The sequence below is a fragment of the Nannobrachium achirus genome (assembly GCF_963921795.1).
Source record: "Nannobrachium achirus genome assembly, chromosome: 17".
NCBI classification, from domain to species: Eukaryota; Metazoa; Chordata; class Actinopteri; order Myctophiformes; family Myctophidae; genus Nannobrachium; species Nannobrachium achirus.
Window position 1 is genome coordinate 44,780,323 of NC_137824.1, and position 17,984 is coordinate 44,798,306.

At 41.7% G+C, this 17,984-nt stretch overlaps 1 protein-coding gene across 1 annotated transcript in view; it reads left to right on the forward strand.

The window, feature by feature from the left end:
- Positions 1 to 5,787: 5,787 nt before the first annotated feature.
- LOC308302509 (solute carrier family 4 member 11-like) overlaps positions 5,788 to 17,984 on the forward strand; it is a gene marked incomplete at both ends in the record, with an annotated part of 28,016 nt that continues 15,819 nt past the window's right edge. The window contains 7 exons of the mRNA XM_080746765.1: positions 5,788 to 5,824; positions 14,037 to 14,087; positions 16,231 to 16,326; positions 16,781 to 16,824; positions 16,977 to 17,087; positions 17,262 to 17,370; positions 17,608 to 17,689. Of these exons, the coding sequence (XP_080602891.1) occupies positions 5,788 to 5,824; positions 14,037 to 14,087; positions 16,231 to 16,326; positions 16,781 to 16,824; positions 16,977 to 17,087; positions 17,262 to 17,370; positions 17,608 to 17,689 (530 nt within the window). The remainder of the gene's footprint in view (positions 5,825 to 14,036; positions 14,088 to 16,230; positions 16,327 to 16,780; positions 16,825 to 16,976; positions 17,088 to 17,261; positions 17,371 to 17,607; positions 17,690 to 17,984) is intronic.

A 17,984-nucleotide genomic window follows, 5' to 3' on the forward strand; every position in this document is an offset into this window, starting at 1 on the left:
CTCATCGGCAGTCAACCATTACGTTTTGGGTACACTTGCAGAAGCACATGTGTGTGATCATTAATCACATGGAAAAGTCTGACAGTGCCATGAGAGAGAGAGCTCTCATTTGATGGTCACTTTGTGGAAAGATATATAGCATCATTAACACGGTAAAAAGACTGAAAGTTGAATTGATCGGCGCAAAGAGGCTCAGTCGACATTTGGGTACATTTCGTCAGCCTCATATATAACAGTGTTTCTCAAACTTTTACATTTCAAGGTCTGCCCTTAACTCTGACAGTATACAAATGGAACCAAATGGACCCGTTAGGGTTCATTTGGTTCCATTTGTATACTGTCAGAGTTACAGACTTGTATGGGTCAATTTAGACCCCCATAAAGGAACCCACAGAGTCCCTGGAATCCACTTTGAGAACCACTGGGCTATAACATAAAGGCCTAAAGTCAGGGGTCTTCAACAGGGGGTCCTCAGAGTAACTACAGGGAGTCCGCCAAATCTTTGTGATGGGGAACATTAGCCAATCTACAAGCTCACAACGCCTCGCAGTGAGGCGTTGTGAGCTTTTAGAGTAGGTGTTGTAGAGGGGGATGAAGGGCAGACCAGGTACAGAGCCAGCGGTCAAGTTGACTAAATATTGAGGGTTTGGAAGGCTAACTGTCTGAAAATGCACATTAGCGCGAATCCAACATACTAATAAATAGATATATGTCAGACAAGTCTCTGAAGCCTTCAATGGAATCTATAAAAAAAGTCCAGTGGTGTAAAGTAACTATTAAGTAGATTTACTTAAGTGCTGTAAGTACAATTTTGAGCTACTTTACTTGAGCATTTCCAATACTTCTACTTCTACTGAATGAATGAATTAATGGTTTTATTTTGGTCCTTGTTCACAACAAATGAAAAAAAAAACATACAAAATTCTAATCATGACCAAAAAAGGAATAGGCAGAAGCACAATGGTTATAGTTTGCCTATGCTTCACAATCCTTAAAAAACTAAACATTTTAATATTTAAAACACCTTCAGATAATGTTGCAAGATAATAATAATACAAATAATGTACTTTTACTCCTACACTTATTTGAAAACTTTAGTTACTAGTTACTTTGCAGATATACATTATAATATTATAAAACATACATTAACCACTTAAGCCCTATTTTATACCTAGGTTATATGAAAATAACAGATCTACAAGCTCACAAGGGGAGCAGGGGACAGGGTCCGTTCTAAATCTTCTAATAATGATTATTAACCTGAAAAGGTTGAGAACCACTACTCTATTGAACCAGCAGATGGTGCTCTTTCAACATTAAGCCAACTCTCTGCACTAAGCCTGTCATAATAATTCCTAAATCAGTCAAATATATTTCAGATCAAAGGAATGTCCTTCTGTTTAATATATAGTAATATCTAATCTTACTCTATTTAACTTCAACTACTTTCTTACTTAGAATTACTTGGTCATGTCATTATGTAAGGTTATTAACCAAATATCCCGTTGTTTTCAATCAACACTCTGCCTTTGAAATTCAGGACAAGCCTGCCATCTCCTGGTAGAGAAGTAAATAATTATAGGGGTTCTTCCATACAATGTCCCAGTTCTCTCCACTGTCTTATCTTGACTGCATTAAAAGTTGTTTTACTTGTTTATGGTGCCGTTGCGTGTCGTGTGTGTAGTCTACTCACCAGTCACCAAATAATGACTTGCTGCGACATGAGTTCATATTGTCCGCGTCATATCCATTTGAATGTTCTGGCAGAAAACGTGTTTGGTAATCTCCACTTTTCCACAAGCTGCACATTATCCTACCCAACAAACCCGAACAGAACGAAAACGTCACTTCTAATAGCAAGCAGTAGGCTGCGTACGTAGCCCTATATGGGGCACACGATTGTCATGTTGTGTTATATGTGTATTATAACCAGGCCTGTGGTTGTGTGCCCCTTAACACACCTGTCATTGATAACAATATCACATGCTCACCAAAGGAAGTTTTCATGCTCAGTGAAGCAGTCATTTCGGTCCCCCTGTCTCGGGCAGAGAATCTTGTCCATGTGAATCTTCATGGAAAAGTGGTGATAAACACACAATTTCTGCCAAAACCATTAATTGGATAAATGTGAAAAATGAAACTAGAGGACAATATCTGACTCCATGTAGTAGGGTCGCAGCAAATGATTGGGTGAGTGATGCAGACTGCAGAGTCAAGATGAGTCTGTCTGCTGAGGCAAGGGGGTGATCTATGGCTGTGTATATGGAATGGAATGAATCCATGAAATGTAATATCACAGCCATTGTCTACTTGTCTGGTGATGCCAGAGCCCTGTATTGGAGAGTTGTGCCAACTCATTTCACTTCATGGGGCCAGGAATGAAGGAATCGTCACGAAGGGTGACAACTGATATTTATGCGACTTCACAGAAAAACAAGCCCAACATCACTTATAATAAGAATGACAGCCACACTGGGCCCTCCCTATGTAACTCATTTTGGCATATGCCCCCAACCTCGCCACTCTCAACCCACCTCTCCAGACTCCCATTTGCTACCTAATTCAAATTCCCCTTTTACCCTTTAATTCATTTTAATGTATTTTTTATTTTATTTTAATATCCCATGATTTCATAACCCATTTTTCACCCATTGCCAATTGCCAATAAGCTGTAATTCTGGGCGCTACTCTCCCTCTGCCAACCTGGGGAGAGCCCCGAACTGAGCTCATGCTTCCTTCAGTGCATGAGGAGTGAGCAGGCCGCTTCTTAACACCTGAAGTGGTAGTTTCCCCTCTATATATGTAGTGCGTGGAAGGAACACGTTATTCCAACCAGTTCCTTTCCCCTCCATCAGGCTGATCAGGGGGAGGCAGTATAGAGACCAGGATTACTGCCTGTTTAATTCTAACAATTTTAATTGTTTTGTTATTTTATTTATTTATTGTACAATTTTAACTAGTTATATTCTTAATTAAGTGCTAGAAAAGTGCCATATAAATTGCATGTAGCCTGTTTGTTTGTTATTATTATCATTATTACATGTTTGCCTCTATACACACACACACACACACACACACACACACACACACACACACACACACACACACACACACACACACACACACACATACACACACACGCACACACACATACACTGAAAGACTAGAAGAGTGTGCCCTGTAACTGTCTTTGATGTCAATAAAAAAGAGGTAATAAAGTTTTACAGGGCCTTGTAGACTCTCAGAATAGAACCAGCCATCCGGTATGGTATTAAGGTATTAAGAGTGTGTGTAGTTGCATCATCATCAGGATTTCAGGCAGTGGTGGACAAAGTGCTCGATTCATTTTACTTACGGTATATCAATACTGCAATGTAGAAATACACTGTTAAAAACATTTACTTGAATAAAAGTACAAAAGTAGGCCTATTGTTTGTACCAAAAGGTACTTAAAGTAGCCTACAAAAAGGAGAAAGTAGCCTTACTCATTATGCAGAATGTGCCCATTTCACACAAGTTCTCGATCTACAAGCTCACAATGTGTTGCATCGCGATGCATTGTGAACTTGTAAATCGTCTATTTTCAAATGGAAGAAATATGTATGAAGGGCTTAAGTGGGTAATGTATGTTTTGTAATAATAATCTAAATCATAATCAAGTAACTAAAGTTTTCAAGTAGTGGAGTAAAAGTATAATATTTGCATAGTGGAGTAGAACATAAAAGTTAACTTTCTACCACTGATTTCAGGGCATGGAATACACAGGGAGACAGACACAAAGAACAGCACATAGTTTTGTTGTCATTGTGCTATTTATGAATAGTTCTGTATAGCCGTTAGGCTATATTATCATGTTATATTTTTATCATACCAAGGGTAGCATTATAGATGCAAACAAAAGTCAAAAGGCCCACTAGCAGCCCCAAAGGCCATGCTGTTCCTCACAGGGACTACCCATAAGTCCGAAGGTTCATTAGTCCGAAGGTTCATTAGTCTGAATTTAGTTAGGGTTACTGAGGTTAGGGTTAGGGTTTGAGTTAGGCATAGTATTCTTAACAAATTCGGACTAATGAACCAGGCTCTATGTGCACAGCAGCCATATTGGAAAGACATTGAGCCTCTTCCTTACTTCCTTCACAGGTGTGTTGCCTATTATACTAACAATGTCTGTTCCATTTCATGCAGCACAGTGGTTCTCAAACTGTTTTAATTTCAAGGACCCCCCAAACTCTGTCTGCAGCCCCCGACATGATTCTCAGACAAATAAAATGATCCTACCTCTACCCCTCACGAGAGAACAATAGCCAGTCATGGCCATGGCTTCGACACTAGGAATTAACATACTTATAAACGTAGTTTCACCATGGCAGCCAAATAACTATAACACTATAGCCAGCCAGCTGGCCCTCGCAATTAGCATACTTAGTTTCACCAAGCATGGGTGTATGGCCCTCATTTACATTGTCATTCGCAGCATGAATACACTGCTCAGGTACCAAAAGTTTCACCGTTCACCTGAAAACTGAGGACTGAGAAGATGAGACTTTGCTGCTGTGGTTCTAAATGCTGAAACTCCAATTGGCTCCTGTGACTCTAAACCAGTGGTTCCCAAAAATGTCAGGCTGTGACTCCCCTGGGGGTCCCGACCCACAGTTTGAGAACCTCTGCTCTAAACACTAGACTAGACTTACAAAGGAGCCAAGGACTTTCAGGAAGTGAAGCTGTCGTTTCCCCTCACAGACACAACCATACAGTCGCCACAAAGACTGCAGTCCAGGCTCCTGGGGAAGCTGAGGTACTTAGCTGTCACAACAGGGAATTCCTGCCCTCTTTTAGAACATGAGAGGCATGTTGTAATGAGTCCATTGTACCACCGCCATGGATATGCCAAACGGACAAAAAAATGTCTTGCTGATTACGTACCTGTGGTGAGACATATTGACATATGATATATTATGTACACACCTACATACACACATGGAAAGCAAGAGAACAAAAAAAAGTAGTCAAGTAGCAAGTAGTTGATTGCGTTGTTGCTGTCGGGCAAGTATCTCCATATAGTTAGTTGCTATCAGGCAGAAACCTCTTATGTCCACATTTTTGTTATAAATGAACGCCCTACTTGATCATACTACAGTACAGCGTCACACAAAGGCATCAAAAGTTGCAGATCCACAAGCTCGAAACGAGGCACAAAGCGACGGGTTTTGAGCTTGTAGATCTGCTACTTTTTTTTCCTTCTTTTTTTGAAATTTCTTAGATGTGTTTGTTTTAAAATGTATTAAAACAAATATATTTCTTTAAATGTAGGAAAATAAAATGGGATTTGTACTCGAGTCGCGACCCATAAGAATTGGTCTGTGACCCACAGATCGGTCCCGGGCCCACTGTTTGGGAACCACTGATGTACAGTAGGCTAATTTTACCAGCAGCAGCAGCCTGGTCTCCCTGCCCCCTCCCTCAACCTCCCCTCCCCTCCCCCTCCCCCTCTCTCCCCCCGAGGCCTCCCATGTGCTCCCATGGCAGAGGCGCGGGGGAGGTGATCTTATACCTCACAGTTTGTGTGAGCCATGCAGTTTCTGTGTGTGGTGTGTGTGTCTGATTGAGTGTGTGCGTGCGTGCATGCCTGTGTGCACGTGTGTGTGTGCCTCCAGAAGGCACTGCAGCCAGTGTGAGCAAGGTGTTCAGGGAAGTGAAGTTCCTCCTAGGAGGAGGATGGGGGTGATGATGATCATGGGCTGACTGACCTATAGTAGGGAAAGTGTGTCTCAACTCAACTTGTAAAACATGGAAGCCAAACAGGTCCTCCATTTCGTGCCATCTGGTAAGTTAAGATTTCACATTGCGGTTGTGGAGGTGATATGAGAGAGAGAGAGGGGAGGGGGGCTCTCACCATGCAACACGAGACCACCACCACATGACAAACATGTGGGGTCTGCTCTATGGCTATGCTCTCTGTGTTTCTCTCTCTGTCACTCACTGCACTGCTCATAACTTTGAATCACTAGTGTTGTTGGTGGTGGAAGGTGATAAGAGGTGACATTTTTAATAGTTTGGGCTTTGGGGTTTTTATTAAAGAGGATTTGATTGATTGAAATGAGGTCTGCACTGTACTGTATAGCTGAATGTCCCTGCTTTGTCGCACCCTGTATTGTACTGTAACTCGGCTGGTTGCTATGCTATTTCTTTCGAGTCTTGGGTGTTTTTAATCCATTGAACCTGAGAAAGATGCCTTTATTGCCAGGAAAGCTCAAAAGGAAATGGGGGGGTCAGTCAATATTTACAGATCACCTACAGTAGCCTATAAATGGGACACTTGTCTGACATGAGTAAATGTGAGCATGCACAGCTGAAATAATCTTTAATGTTTGTTTTGAAGACAGTTGTTTTTTTACTGTCATACAAACTGTCCATCAAAATCAATCACAGAAACATCAAACTAAATTGACTGAAGTACTACATTTATTTTCCTGTGATTGTGTAAAGTCAACATTCAGGGAGCCCTTAGTCCAGGGGTCTTCAACAGGGGGTCCCGGACCCCTAGGGGGTACTCAGAGTTACTACAGGGTGTCCTCCAAGTCTTCCAATCCTTTTTATATTAACAATTTGAACCCTAGTGTCCTTATTCTGAGAACTTTTGCCAAAAAGATCGTCTATTTTTGGCAAAGAGGTTTGGTGTAGAGGGGGAAAAGAGCAGCTTAAGTACAGAGTGAAAGGTCAACTTTATTAAGTATTGACAGTTCAAGTGGTTAAATATCTGAACACACAAATTGACATGAATCGAAAATACACTGATGATTATGCTGTCAAACAATGAAAGTAAAATATGGAATCTCTGAAAAGGTTGTGGGGTTCCCTGCTTCATCTCTCTCTCAACTATGGGTCCTTGGCCTGAAAACGTTAAAGACCCCTGAGTTTATAGCCAACCTCACACACCTCATCTGGTAGAGGTAGACTATCTCAGCGGTTCTCAACCTTTTCAAGCCGTGACCCCTCAAAATAATCATATTTAAACTGGAACCCCCATGCTGACAAGCACTTGGAATTGCAGGAGTTGAGGCATGAAATTTAGTTTGACTCGGTTCCACATAATACAGTAAATATTGTGGATAATAGCCGATCTACAAGCTAACAACGCCTTGTGTTGTGAGGCATTGTGAGCTTGTAGATCGGCTATTTTCAAAAGGTTTGCCTCTTTCTTATATTATTTAACAATTTGGCCAATGTTTGTTGACCAGTTGAGAACCACTGGGCCACTCTTCTCTAATCTGAGATTAGATTAAACACTAAGTAAGATTAAACACTGAGTTGACAACATATAGCATTGATACGATGTTCTTTTGCTTTAACTTCTACCCACAGATGAGCATGCACCTGGTCAATATGCATGCAATTTATTCATGTGGCAATTAACCAAAACATATATAGAAACCGACATTTAGAACCAATAACCGACTTGATCTTGATTATTTTCTTTTACTTCATTTGTTTATTTGGACAGTAGCCTACGCTGCAAGAACATCACAAAACAATGCAACATAAATACACCGGATTGAGCTAAGCTGCTAGTTTACATCTGCAGTCCCCACATGTAGGCTCTACTTGTAGGTTAATTGAATAACCGAGGCTCCTCAGTTTTGATATAGAAAGTAGGCCTATATAGAAAGAATCTACACAGATGTTTTTTTACGGATAGATTATTCTTTACTTTACTAATTAGGTTAGTCTGATTAAGCCTTGTATAGCCTACAAATAAAGCTCACAGTGCATTGCATCGCAACGTGATGTGATCTCATACTTTTAAAATAATCGTCCATTAATTGTAATCGAGGCAACGCTTTTAAATACCCTAATCGTGATATTGATTTGAAGTCATAACACCCAGCCCTAGCTGAGAATACATTGTGTTTAAAGTCAAGAATGGCACAGGATTGTGATCGTTGTCATGACATGATCTGTGATGGCAATTCAGTAGCCTTTGAAGGGTTAAACCACTCCGGTTACATTTTCTCAGGCTGAGGCTTAAGAAGATTATCCACTAGAAAAATGTTCAATATTCTAATCTTTCCACTCTCTTTGACTGCATCATTATAGGCTCAAACTGATGAAGACTAGAATCACAATAATAACATGTAGCTTATTTAGCTGATTCTTCCATGTCTCATATATTATTTACAAATCATTGCTGTCAGAATAGAATGTCCATATTTAATGCCTTTTCATAAATGAATGCTCTACTTGGATCGTGCAATAGCCTAGTGTGATGCAAAGGTTGACAAAATAACTGATCTACAACCTCACAACAAATCAGAACACAAGTTATAGGCTAGTTTTATATTTGCTGAACAGACAGCAGCGAATCCTGGTTGGCTTTATTCTACAACCACGAGGAGGTGTTATTTTAATCCACTCGAAAAGCCCATAACGAAGTGAGTTCTATCAGCTCTTCCAAGGGAATTATAGCTGCCTGCAGTGTCACAGAGAATAGCTGTCACGGAGACAAGGTTCTTTCATGTCTTTAATTGTAAAAATAAATCACTTAAAATGTGTAAGCTGTTGGATAATAAGGTAGGGAGACTGGGCAATTGTCATTTGGTCCAGTGATTCTATCCAGTCTCCCGTCTATCATCTCTGTCGGGCGGAAACCTCACATGTCCCTCACATGTCGATGTACAGATCGACAAGCTCAAAACATGTCGCTTTGCACCGCGTTTCGAGCTTGTGGATCTGCTACGTTTGATGCTTTTGATCAAGTAGAGCGTTAACTTACGAAAGAAACACAAAAAGTGAAAATGTGGACATAGGAGCTTTCTGCCCCGACCGCAACGATAATGCAAACACCTGCGCTAGACCAACCATAATGCCACACTTTTAGGTGTGTGTGTGAAGTGTTGAAGTGGAATGAACTGCAGTTCCTCCTCACTGTTTACGCTGCATGGCTGATGTAGCACTGTGTGTGTGTGTGTGTGTGTGTGTGTGTGTGTGTGTGTGTGTGTGTGCGTGTGCGTGTGCGTGTGCGCGTGCGCGTGCATTGTGAAGTTCACCTGCTGTTGTGCAAAACCACAGTGTTTGTGTTTCAAGTGCGTGCACAAGGCAAGGCAGTTTTATTTGTATAGCACATTTCAACAACTCAACTCAAAGTTTATTTATAGAGCACATTTAACGAACAGGTCAACCAAAGTGCTGTACAGGTTAAAAACCAAAAGCAAACTATATGCAATTCAACAACAAGGCATTTCAATGTGCTTTACACTGCAAGCAAGCAAGGGAAACACAATTATACAATGACATTAGGATGCATACAAAATGTATAGAAATTACAGTGCAGAAGAGAAAAGAAAAGAGAGAAAAGAAAAAGAACTTAAAGGCAACGGCAAACAGACAGGTCTCTTTAGTTTTAAAGAGTGGCAGCAGACCTGCATTTTTCTGGGAGTTTGTTCCAGATACGGTGCAAACCAACCAAATACTGCTTCCCCACATTTATTTCTGGTTCTAGGGACAGAATGGGCTTTTCCAGATGACCTGAGAGGTCTGGATGGTTCATGATATCGTAACAAGATCAGAAATGTATTTTGGCCCTGAACCATTCAAAGCTTTACAGACCAACAGTATAGTATTTTGAAATTCTTTGACTCACAGTCACAGGCGCCAATGTAAGGATTTAAGAAATGGAGTGATATGCTCCACTTTCATTATTAGTAAGGAGTCAACTGCAGTCGTTTTTTTTTTTTTTTTTCAAGTTCAAGTTTAGTCTTGTGGGAAAAGGGATTCATTATTGTGTCTCAGTGTTTATCGCAATAGTCTCAGTGTCTATCACAAAACTTGCCTGTCGGCTCCTGCTGCAAGGCTGGTGTGCCGATAATCATGATGAAGCACACGCTCTCGTGTAATATTGCTTAAATATCATGTTGGCTGATGTGTAGCTGTGTACAGTACATTATATTGTTGCTGTCGGGCAGAAACCTCTTATCTCCATATTTTAACTTTTTGTGTTTTTTGAGGGATGCAAACCGCTCCTGCGTTTCACTTTGTGTGTAGTAGCCATAAAAGATTATGAGCACGGAGCATTATGTGTCGTGTTTGCACCGCTAACTTCGCACAGGTGTGATTTTTTCCCCCATAAATTAGTGCCCTCCTTCAGGGGTGGCCAAATGCGCCCGACAACAAATTTTAATGCGACCTGCGGCTTAATTCTTAAATTGTATTATAAACGGCTCACCAGCAGAGTATAATTTGCCAGAATTGTTCCCCGCTGTCTCATTCTGAAGGGGTCAAAGAAAGGCTATTTTTAGGTTTTCTTTTAGCTTGCACTTCTGGTTACATTTGGTAATGTGAAATAAGGCTGAGTTATTTGTGTTTTGTTCAGAGCAGACACCTGACAAAAGACCATTGATAGGCCTATTAAATATTAATGAAAAGTAACGGTTTTGGACTACACAGAGGTTCCCACCCGACAGAGACAATATGAAGTGGCAGCCTGTTGTTTGTGGTAACAAATCAATTTGAGGTGGAGGAGGCATGGGAATATTCCGTCTAATCTGCTTTGAGATAAAGTCCAGTGCCGGAGGAGCCCATGAAGCCACACACTGTGCCTTTGGCCAAAACAAATCTTCTCCCTATGGCTGGGGTAGTGTCTCACAGATACCTGACCACGCGTACACACACACACACACACACACACACACACACACACACACACACACACACACACACACACACACACACACACACACACACACACACACACACACACACACACACACACACACACACACACACACACAGAGTTGGAGCAGTGTTTCAAGGTCAAGGACACCTGACGATATACACAAACATGACGCACTGCTGGAGTCAAATTTGTATTGTAACTGAACATTCTCACTCCACTCGTAAGCCTTTCCCCCCCAGAGAGGTCCAGTTCATGGGTTCCGTTCAGTTTCTCAGGCACACATACAAAAGGATTAACATTTTCACTTTTCATTTGAGAGACAGTACATTTAGCAGACGATTGATCCAGAGTGACTTACAGTAAGGTAAACACAAGGTACTACTACATCCAATGCACAGAGTAGAGACAGTGTAGTTAGTACCTCAGTAATCAGGATCATGGGCAAATAATATCTAAATTACATTTTAAATTATACATGAATTAATATCTAAATTATATTGTAACCTTTGTCTGTGATTCCAATTCAATGTGATTCTGATTCAATTCCACTTTCTCCCTCTCCTCATTCTCCTGGAAAGCATGAAGAACATTTCTTGGAAATGGAAAAAATAGACTATGTTGTCACATGCCGCCAGGCCTGGCTGCATGCATAGAGCAGATCAAAGCTATAGGTTTACATAGTTGACTTGAAACATACTGTACATGTTTTAACTGCTGGAATAAGGCATCTCAGTCTGTGATGTGTAATAACAACAGCAGTTGAACATGATGTGTGCCTGGGATTTCAATATAGCAAATGTGCAGTTAATTTGTAAACTATGTCACTAAAGCCCTTATCAGAGTCTGCGGTGAAGAGCCTATCACCGCAAATTTTGGGTGATCAGCTATCCGATACCTAAAGTGAGAAAACAAGTGGAGGCCATCATAGTCAGTCACGGTGAAGTCCTAGCACTGTGACTGACTGGTCTAGATCGACCAATCAGTGAACGGGGTGATGGGCCGATCTGTCTGATAGTAAAAACAGAGAGATATGTCAGGGTTCGCGGTGGATAGCTCTTCACCGCGAGTAATGACGTAATGTTGTAGTTTTATGACTTAAAAAGACTACACCGCGGTGGATACCTGTAGCTTATCACCGCGGTGCCTACTATGATAGGGGCTTAACATTACTCACTGTCTGGCTCGGGGGCACCTGATGGGGGTCCAAATGGACCCGTGTGGGTCTGTAACTCTAACACTGTACAAATGAAACCAAATGAACCCTTGGTTCAATTTGTACACAGAGTTGAATGAACACAATCACTGCCAAAGACAGACCCTGGTTTTCAGTGATCACACTAGAGGGCGCTCTGCGCCAACGTATGAATGGTGCTAGGTTACTAGGAGACGGATACAACCCGAAATGACGACGTCATCCCAAAATGTTTCGCCCCATTCACTTCCAGGTTATTGGATTTGGAAAAATCTATTTATTTTCCCAGATTTTCTTCTAAAGGCCACCACTGAAACCAGATTCTCTGGGGTGTCAAACCTGGCCCCCCGTGACCCTGTCCATCTGCAGGGGGTCTAGTTTCACAGAGCAGAGGCCCCCCACAATCTGGCTTGCTCACAGTCAGTATAAGCTATGGCAACACACAGTAAATGGATACATGCTGTCAGGAATCAGAAGAATCTGAGAATTTGAGATGTGTGATACAGTATATGATGCCATACAGCCAGGGACAAACCCGTTTAATCCCACCGGTCACAATAGTGACCGTAACTATTTTCTTCATTTATGAGGCTATAAAATGTTATTGAATGATTCATTCATGCATTTCCAGCAATTATTGAAAAGTTTAAAGGGTCCCAATCAAATATGTGCAGTGTCACATGTTAACTTTAAATTGTCACATGACCAGAGCTGTTTACTTCCTGTCTGCACCAAGAGGAGAGGATGGAAGCATCAAAGCCCCAAAAGAAAATGTTAGTAAAGTATCTTAACATAAAGATAGGACCATGATTTTTGGTACACGTCTTCTTTAAGATGTCTAGTATTGGTGTATGCCTTTGCAATTACTCAAATGTGTTCAGTGTGGTCATAAAACGAACAAACATATCGACGGCAACAATAGTGACCGGTGGGATAATACATTAGCAACTACTGTAGCTATACACATACTAATGCACATAGCAAATTATTCTCTTTCTGCTGTTTTCTTTTACTTTAACTGGGGAATTCCCGGGGACCACCGACTCCTGGTGCTCCAGAACGGATGCAAAAGTGGTCGCGCCCCCTAGTGGAGGACCCCCGCCACTGCAGTGCATATAAAATGCCGGCAGCGCACATAAAATGCCGTAACTCAGGCTAGGAGCGAACGGGAGAGCTGGGGCCGGTACCCACACGTCCGCCTCGGCGGCGCGGACATTATCCCACCGGTCACAATTGTGACCGATCATAAAACACACCTTTTCACCTACTTTTTCATGAAAATTTCAAAAAAATATAATTTATTATTTCAAAGGGTTACTAATGACACAATATTTGAATATTCTTTTGTCTTGGAAAAATTCGGGATTAAACGGAATAAATTAATATAAATTAAACTAGGCTATATAACATATCTCTTAGCAAAATGCAAGCAGACGAGTTCTGATGAAGCCGGTCGATCTGACATATGTGGGAGGAGTAGCACGGCAAAATAAAGTTTATCCGGAAAGAAGGAAAGAAGGAACGAAAGAAAGAAAGAAAGAAAGAAAGAAAGAAAGAAAGAAAGAAAGAAAGAAAGAAATATCTAGAGCAGGGTTCCCCAATAGGCGGCCCGCGGGCCATTTGCGGCCCGCGGGGGGCTACTGTCTGGCCCACACCAACCCCAGTAATAATGGTGGTATAAGAGCAGCAACAACACTATCGTCGTTGTCGGGTGGAAATCTCATATCTCCAAATTTCTACATTCTTTCGCAAATCATACAAGGCCGTTGCACAAAAGTAGTGAAAACAGCCGATCTACAAGCACACAATGCCTCGCACCATCGGCTGTTTTCACTAGTTTGAATCATTTTTAATATGATATATTCAAAACGAACGGTTTTGGACATACAAGATTTTCACCTGAAAATGAAGAAAACTGTAGTGGGAACACCACCATCGCCCCCTGCAATGTTGTGGCCCTCGGCTTGGTACCCTAGACATACTTCGGCCCTTGGGGAAAACTAATTGGGGAACCCTGACTGTTTGCCCTGTTAGGGCAACCACACTAATTACTGTTGACAGATGATGAAACTTTGGAATGGTGAAAAACGGAATGATTTGAACTGATATTCCATACTGTATGATCAAATCATCAGGTTCTTCATCGTAATCCTTCTTTCTGTCTCCTCTCCACAGGCATTCCGTCGACGGGGAGGTCCAAGAACGGATATGTCTTCCAAGAAATGGGTATGTAGGCCTACTGTATGGTTATAGATATACTAAAACTAAGACTAAATAAATTGACAATTTCATCAACAAATAAAAGCTAGAAAGAAATGTTAGGGAGGGACTAGTGGAGAAGAGATCCAGTAGAACTAAAAGACAAGTAATTTCCCATTTGGTTGCGCTGTGACAATAGTAATCTACAAGCTCACAATGCAGCTTGTAAATCCGCTATTTTCAGCATGCATCCAAGCGTAAAATAAGGTATCAATGCCAGCCAAAATACATTTTAGTTGACAAAATCTAATTTAATCGACCAAAAGCGTATGATATTTTGTCGACTGAAACTAAAACATTTCAGATGACAAACATACTGTATGACTAAAACTAAATGAAACTTTATTCAAAAGACTATGACTAAAACTAAAACTTGCGTGAAAATCAACACTACTGTAATGCATCTTATTAGTGAAGTGGTTAAGGTTAAATGGGCCTACTGTAGCTGTAATATGTCTAACTAGTACAGTGGTCCCCTATAACCTGTGGGGCGGGGCCCACTGGTGGGCCTGGATGGTATTGCAAGTGGTCCCCCAGATTGTATTTTGACTCCCTGTTCTTCTATTGAGACCTTTAGATCGACTCAATGGTTATGTCTCACAAATTTTGACCTGATGGCCAAGATTCATGTGGGGTCCCCAGATGATTAGCTTAATGTAATTTTTTTTCTCCCTCAACGGTAAACAGACCAACACACAGAATAAGTGTAGGGTATCTGCACATTTAGAAAGTGACAATTTAAGGACTTAAACGTGTTAATACCAAACTGGACAAACTGTCAAATATTAAGTAAGCAAGAGGCGAACGTTGTGAAAATAGCCGATCCACATGCTCACAACGCCTCGCACTGCGAGGCCCCTGCTCTATCAGAGCAATGCTAAAAGGAAACCAGGTTCAAATCCGGGGTAGAAGAGCAAAGTTACATGGTGCTTATGTGAGCTTTAATGCTAAATAATCTGCACACAGGTGAGGTGACCATTTCACAGGCTAGTGAGCAGCATAGCTAGTGTCTTCGCTGGAGTATTGACCAGTTAATTAATGGGCGAATAACAATGTAAGTGATCTATGAGTTGAAGACAGGTGGTGGTGGTGATATTCGTCCATAGATCACGGGGAAGGCTGGGCGAGCCTCACGGTTCGCTGGAGCTAATTTCAGGACCCGGCAGCAAAAACAATTTTGTTTATGAAGGCAATTTTAATTCCCCCCCTCCTCGCCCATTCCTTGTCTCCTCATAAAACATTCTACCAGCCATATTTCTGTTCTGTACGATGAAGGAATTTACGAGGGGCTGATATTGGTATATTGCCTCTCGTCTGGTATAAGGAGGATATTTTTTATTGGCCTGAGAGTGTTGTCCTCCCTTCTGATCCCCCCCCCCCCCATGTGTTGCTGTGTGCTGGTCAACAGATGGTGGGAGTGCGGAATGAATACTTTTATTTATTGCGGACATTGTTAAATCTAGTCAGTATTGCATGTTCTTAACCTTGAGATAAAAACACATGTTTTAGTATGGCAGCCACCCACCCACCCACCACAACCATTATCCTGATGCTGAGCCTGAAACTGTCAGGGAAAAGGTCAATTCTCTTCGAAAGAAAAGCTGGCTTCATTGCTTCTGGCTGTTAAACTCTGTAGTTCAGCTGTTTCCCAAACAGTGGGCTGGGACCCATGTGTGAGACGTGGACACATTTGTATGGGTCGTGACTCGCGAGTAAATATACCTTTATTTTCATTTCCTATATTTAAGATAATTATTTCAAAGGTTTAAACAAAAATCTATTAAAAACAATTCCATCATTTTTCTAAAGTAAATACCCCTGCTGTACAAGCTCGCAAAACACATCGCAAAGCGACTGGTTGTGAGCTTGTAGATCTGCTATTTTCACTAGTCTAATTTCACACGTCTAATTTCTATTTTGGGTCTCGAGCTAAAAGTTTGGGAACCACTGCAAAGTTCATTCAAACTTCAGAGTGGAAACTATATTCATTAATTTGGCTTGGACCCCACTTTGAGAAGCAGCGTTTATTTTTTTTACATTAGGGGTTGTCATCGTGTGTCGTTTCCACAGTGTGTTTGTTACATTAGTGTTATTTGCTGTGTGTTTCCAGAACTGCGTGATGGCGAGCAGGAGAACATCGAAGAGGGCAAAACCTCGCCTGTCTCTACCAAGGACCTCATATTCAACAACCACGCCCACACTACAGGTGTTTGTGTGTGTGTGTGTGTGTGTGTGTGTGTGTGTGTGTGTGTGTGTGTGCGTGTGCGTGTGCGTGCGCGTGTGCGACTGTGCGTGTGCGTGTATGCATGTTACCTTGTTGACACATTTTTTTATCCACCCTCTACACCAAATATGTTTTGCCGCACGGCATTGTGAACACTGTGAGCTTGTAGATTGGCAATTTTCACAAACTATTTAGCAGAATGTTCACCTTTGACATGTTCAGAATAGGGACATAGAGTTAATATGGTTAAGAGACGGCTAGTAGAGGAATGGAGTCCCGCACACTGTCTTAACTTACAAATAGTTTTATTAGGCAACGTTTCGGTCCTTCCGACCTTCATCAGGCATAAAAAGCCGGCTAGCAGAATGTGGCCCACTTAAAACTTTAATTTTGTTTAAACCAATGCTTTATTATGTCCATCCTGTTTCCTCCTCAGATCCGGACAGCCCTGGTTATGGGCTTTTAAACACAACCAGAAAAGTAAGATCACAAGTTACACATTCATTCATAGATGTAAATAATACATAATGGCTTTGATGTGAAAAAGGTTGAAAACCACTGGGTTAATCAATTTTTGATATTCATCTTCCTCCCACTGATCCGCCCTCTCTCTCAACTCCGTGGTGTAACAGTATGTCAAGCCTGTGAACTTCCTGGAAGAGGTGCGCGCCCACAGAGACCTGAACAGCTTCCTGGCGCAGGCCAGCGTCGTGCTGGACGAGAAGGCCAGCACCCTGGACGAGGTTTGATTGGTTGATTCTATGTACTTCATTAGAAGTTTGTGTAGTAATGCTTGGAAGTCGTGCTAATAGGGCTCAGCCCTATTACCACGACTGGTTGTGCATTGGACTGGCCACACGAAAGCTCAGTGTCTTGTTTTAATCGGGGTCCTATTGCACTCAATTCCTATCACTCAGGTGCTGCGGCGCATGCTGGCCCACGTGGTGGACGAGGGCCGAGGCGGCCTGGACGTGGACGAGGTCATGGCCTCGCTCTTCACCGACTCCGGTGGGAAGGACTTGAATGGTGAGTTTCCAGCCATTTGGTGGAAAGTAACTAAAGTAACTATAAGTACTAAGTACTGCCACATAGGGGGTGCCACAAAAAGGTTGCACCATCTTTAGTCTATTTCCCCTGCAGCTTTCTTATGTCCTTCCTCCCCAACTGACACAGCCCTGTTGTAGGCAACCCAGCCTGACAGAGATCTGTGCTCAGAGGAGCACACCTTTCTAATGTTTAGTTGTTTCCTTTATGTTCCCACAGTGCAGCTTCTGTCAGAGACCATTCAGGGTATAACTGCTACATCCACAGGCATCCACTACCAGCAGTCCTGGCTATGTATACTGTGAGTACACATGGTTTTAGTTTTTAATGAAAAGCTTTGACTGCGCCCCCGGGCCAGTGTAATAACTGGGTGGGGGGTGCACTACAAATCCTAAACCTATTTCAGCTCATCCTTTGACCAGCTTGCTGGATAAAGGGAAAGTTGCTCAACGAACCAAAAGTTACGTAACTATCAGCAGTATATCGATCTTTTTCATTACAATTATTTTCATTGATAATGTTTTTGATTAATCAAATAATCAATAAGCACTTTGTCAGATGTTTTGTCTGCACCACTTAAATACATTTCTACTAAA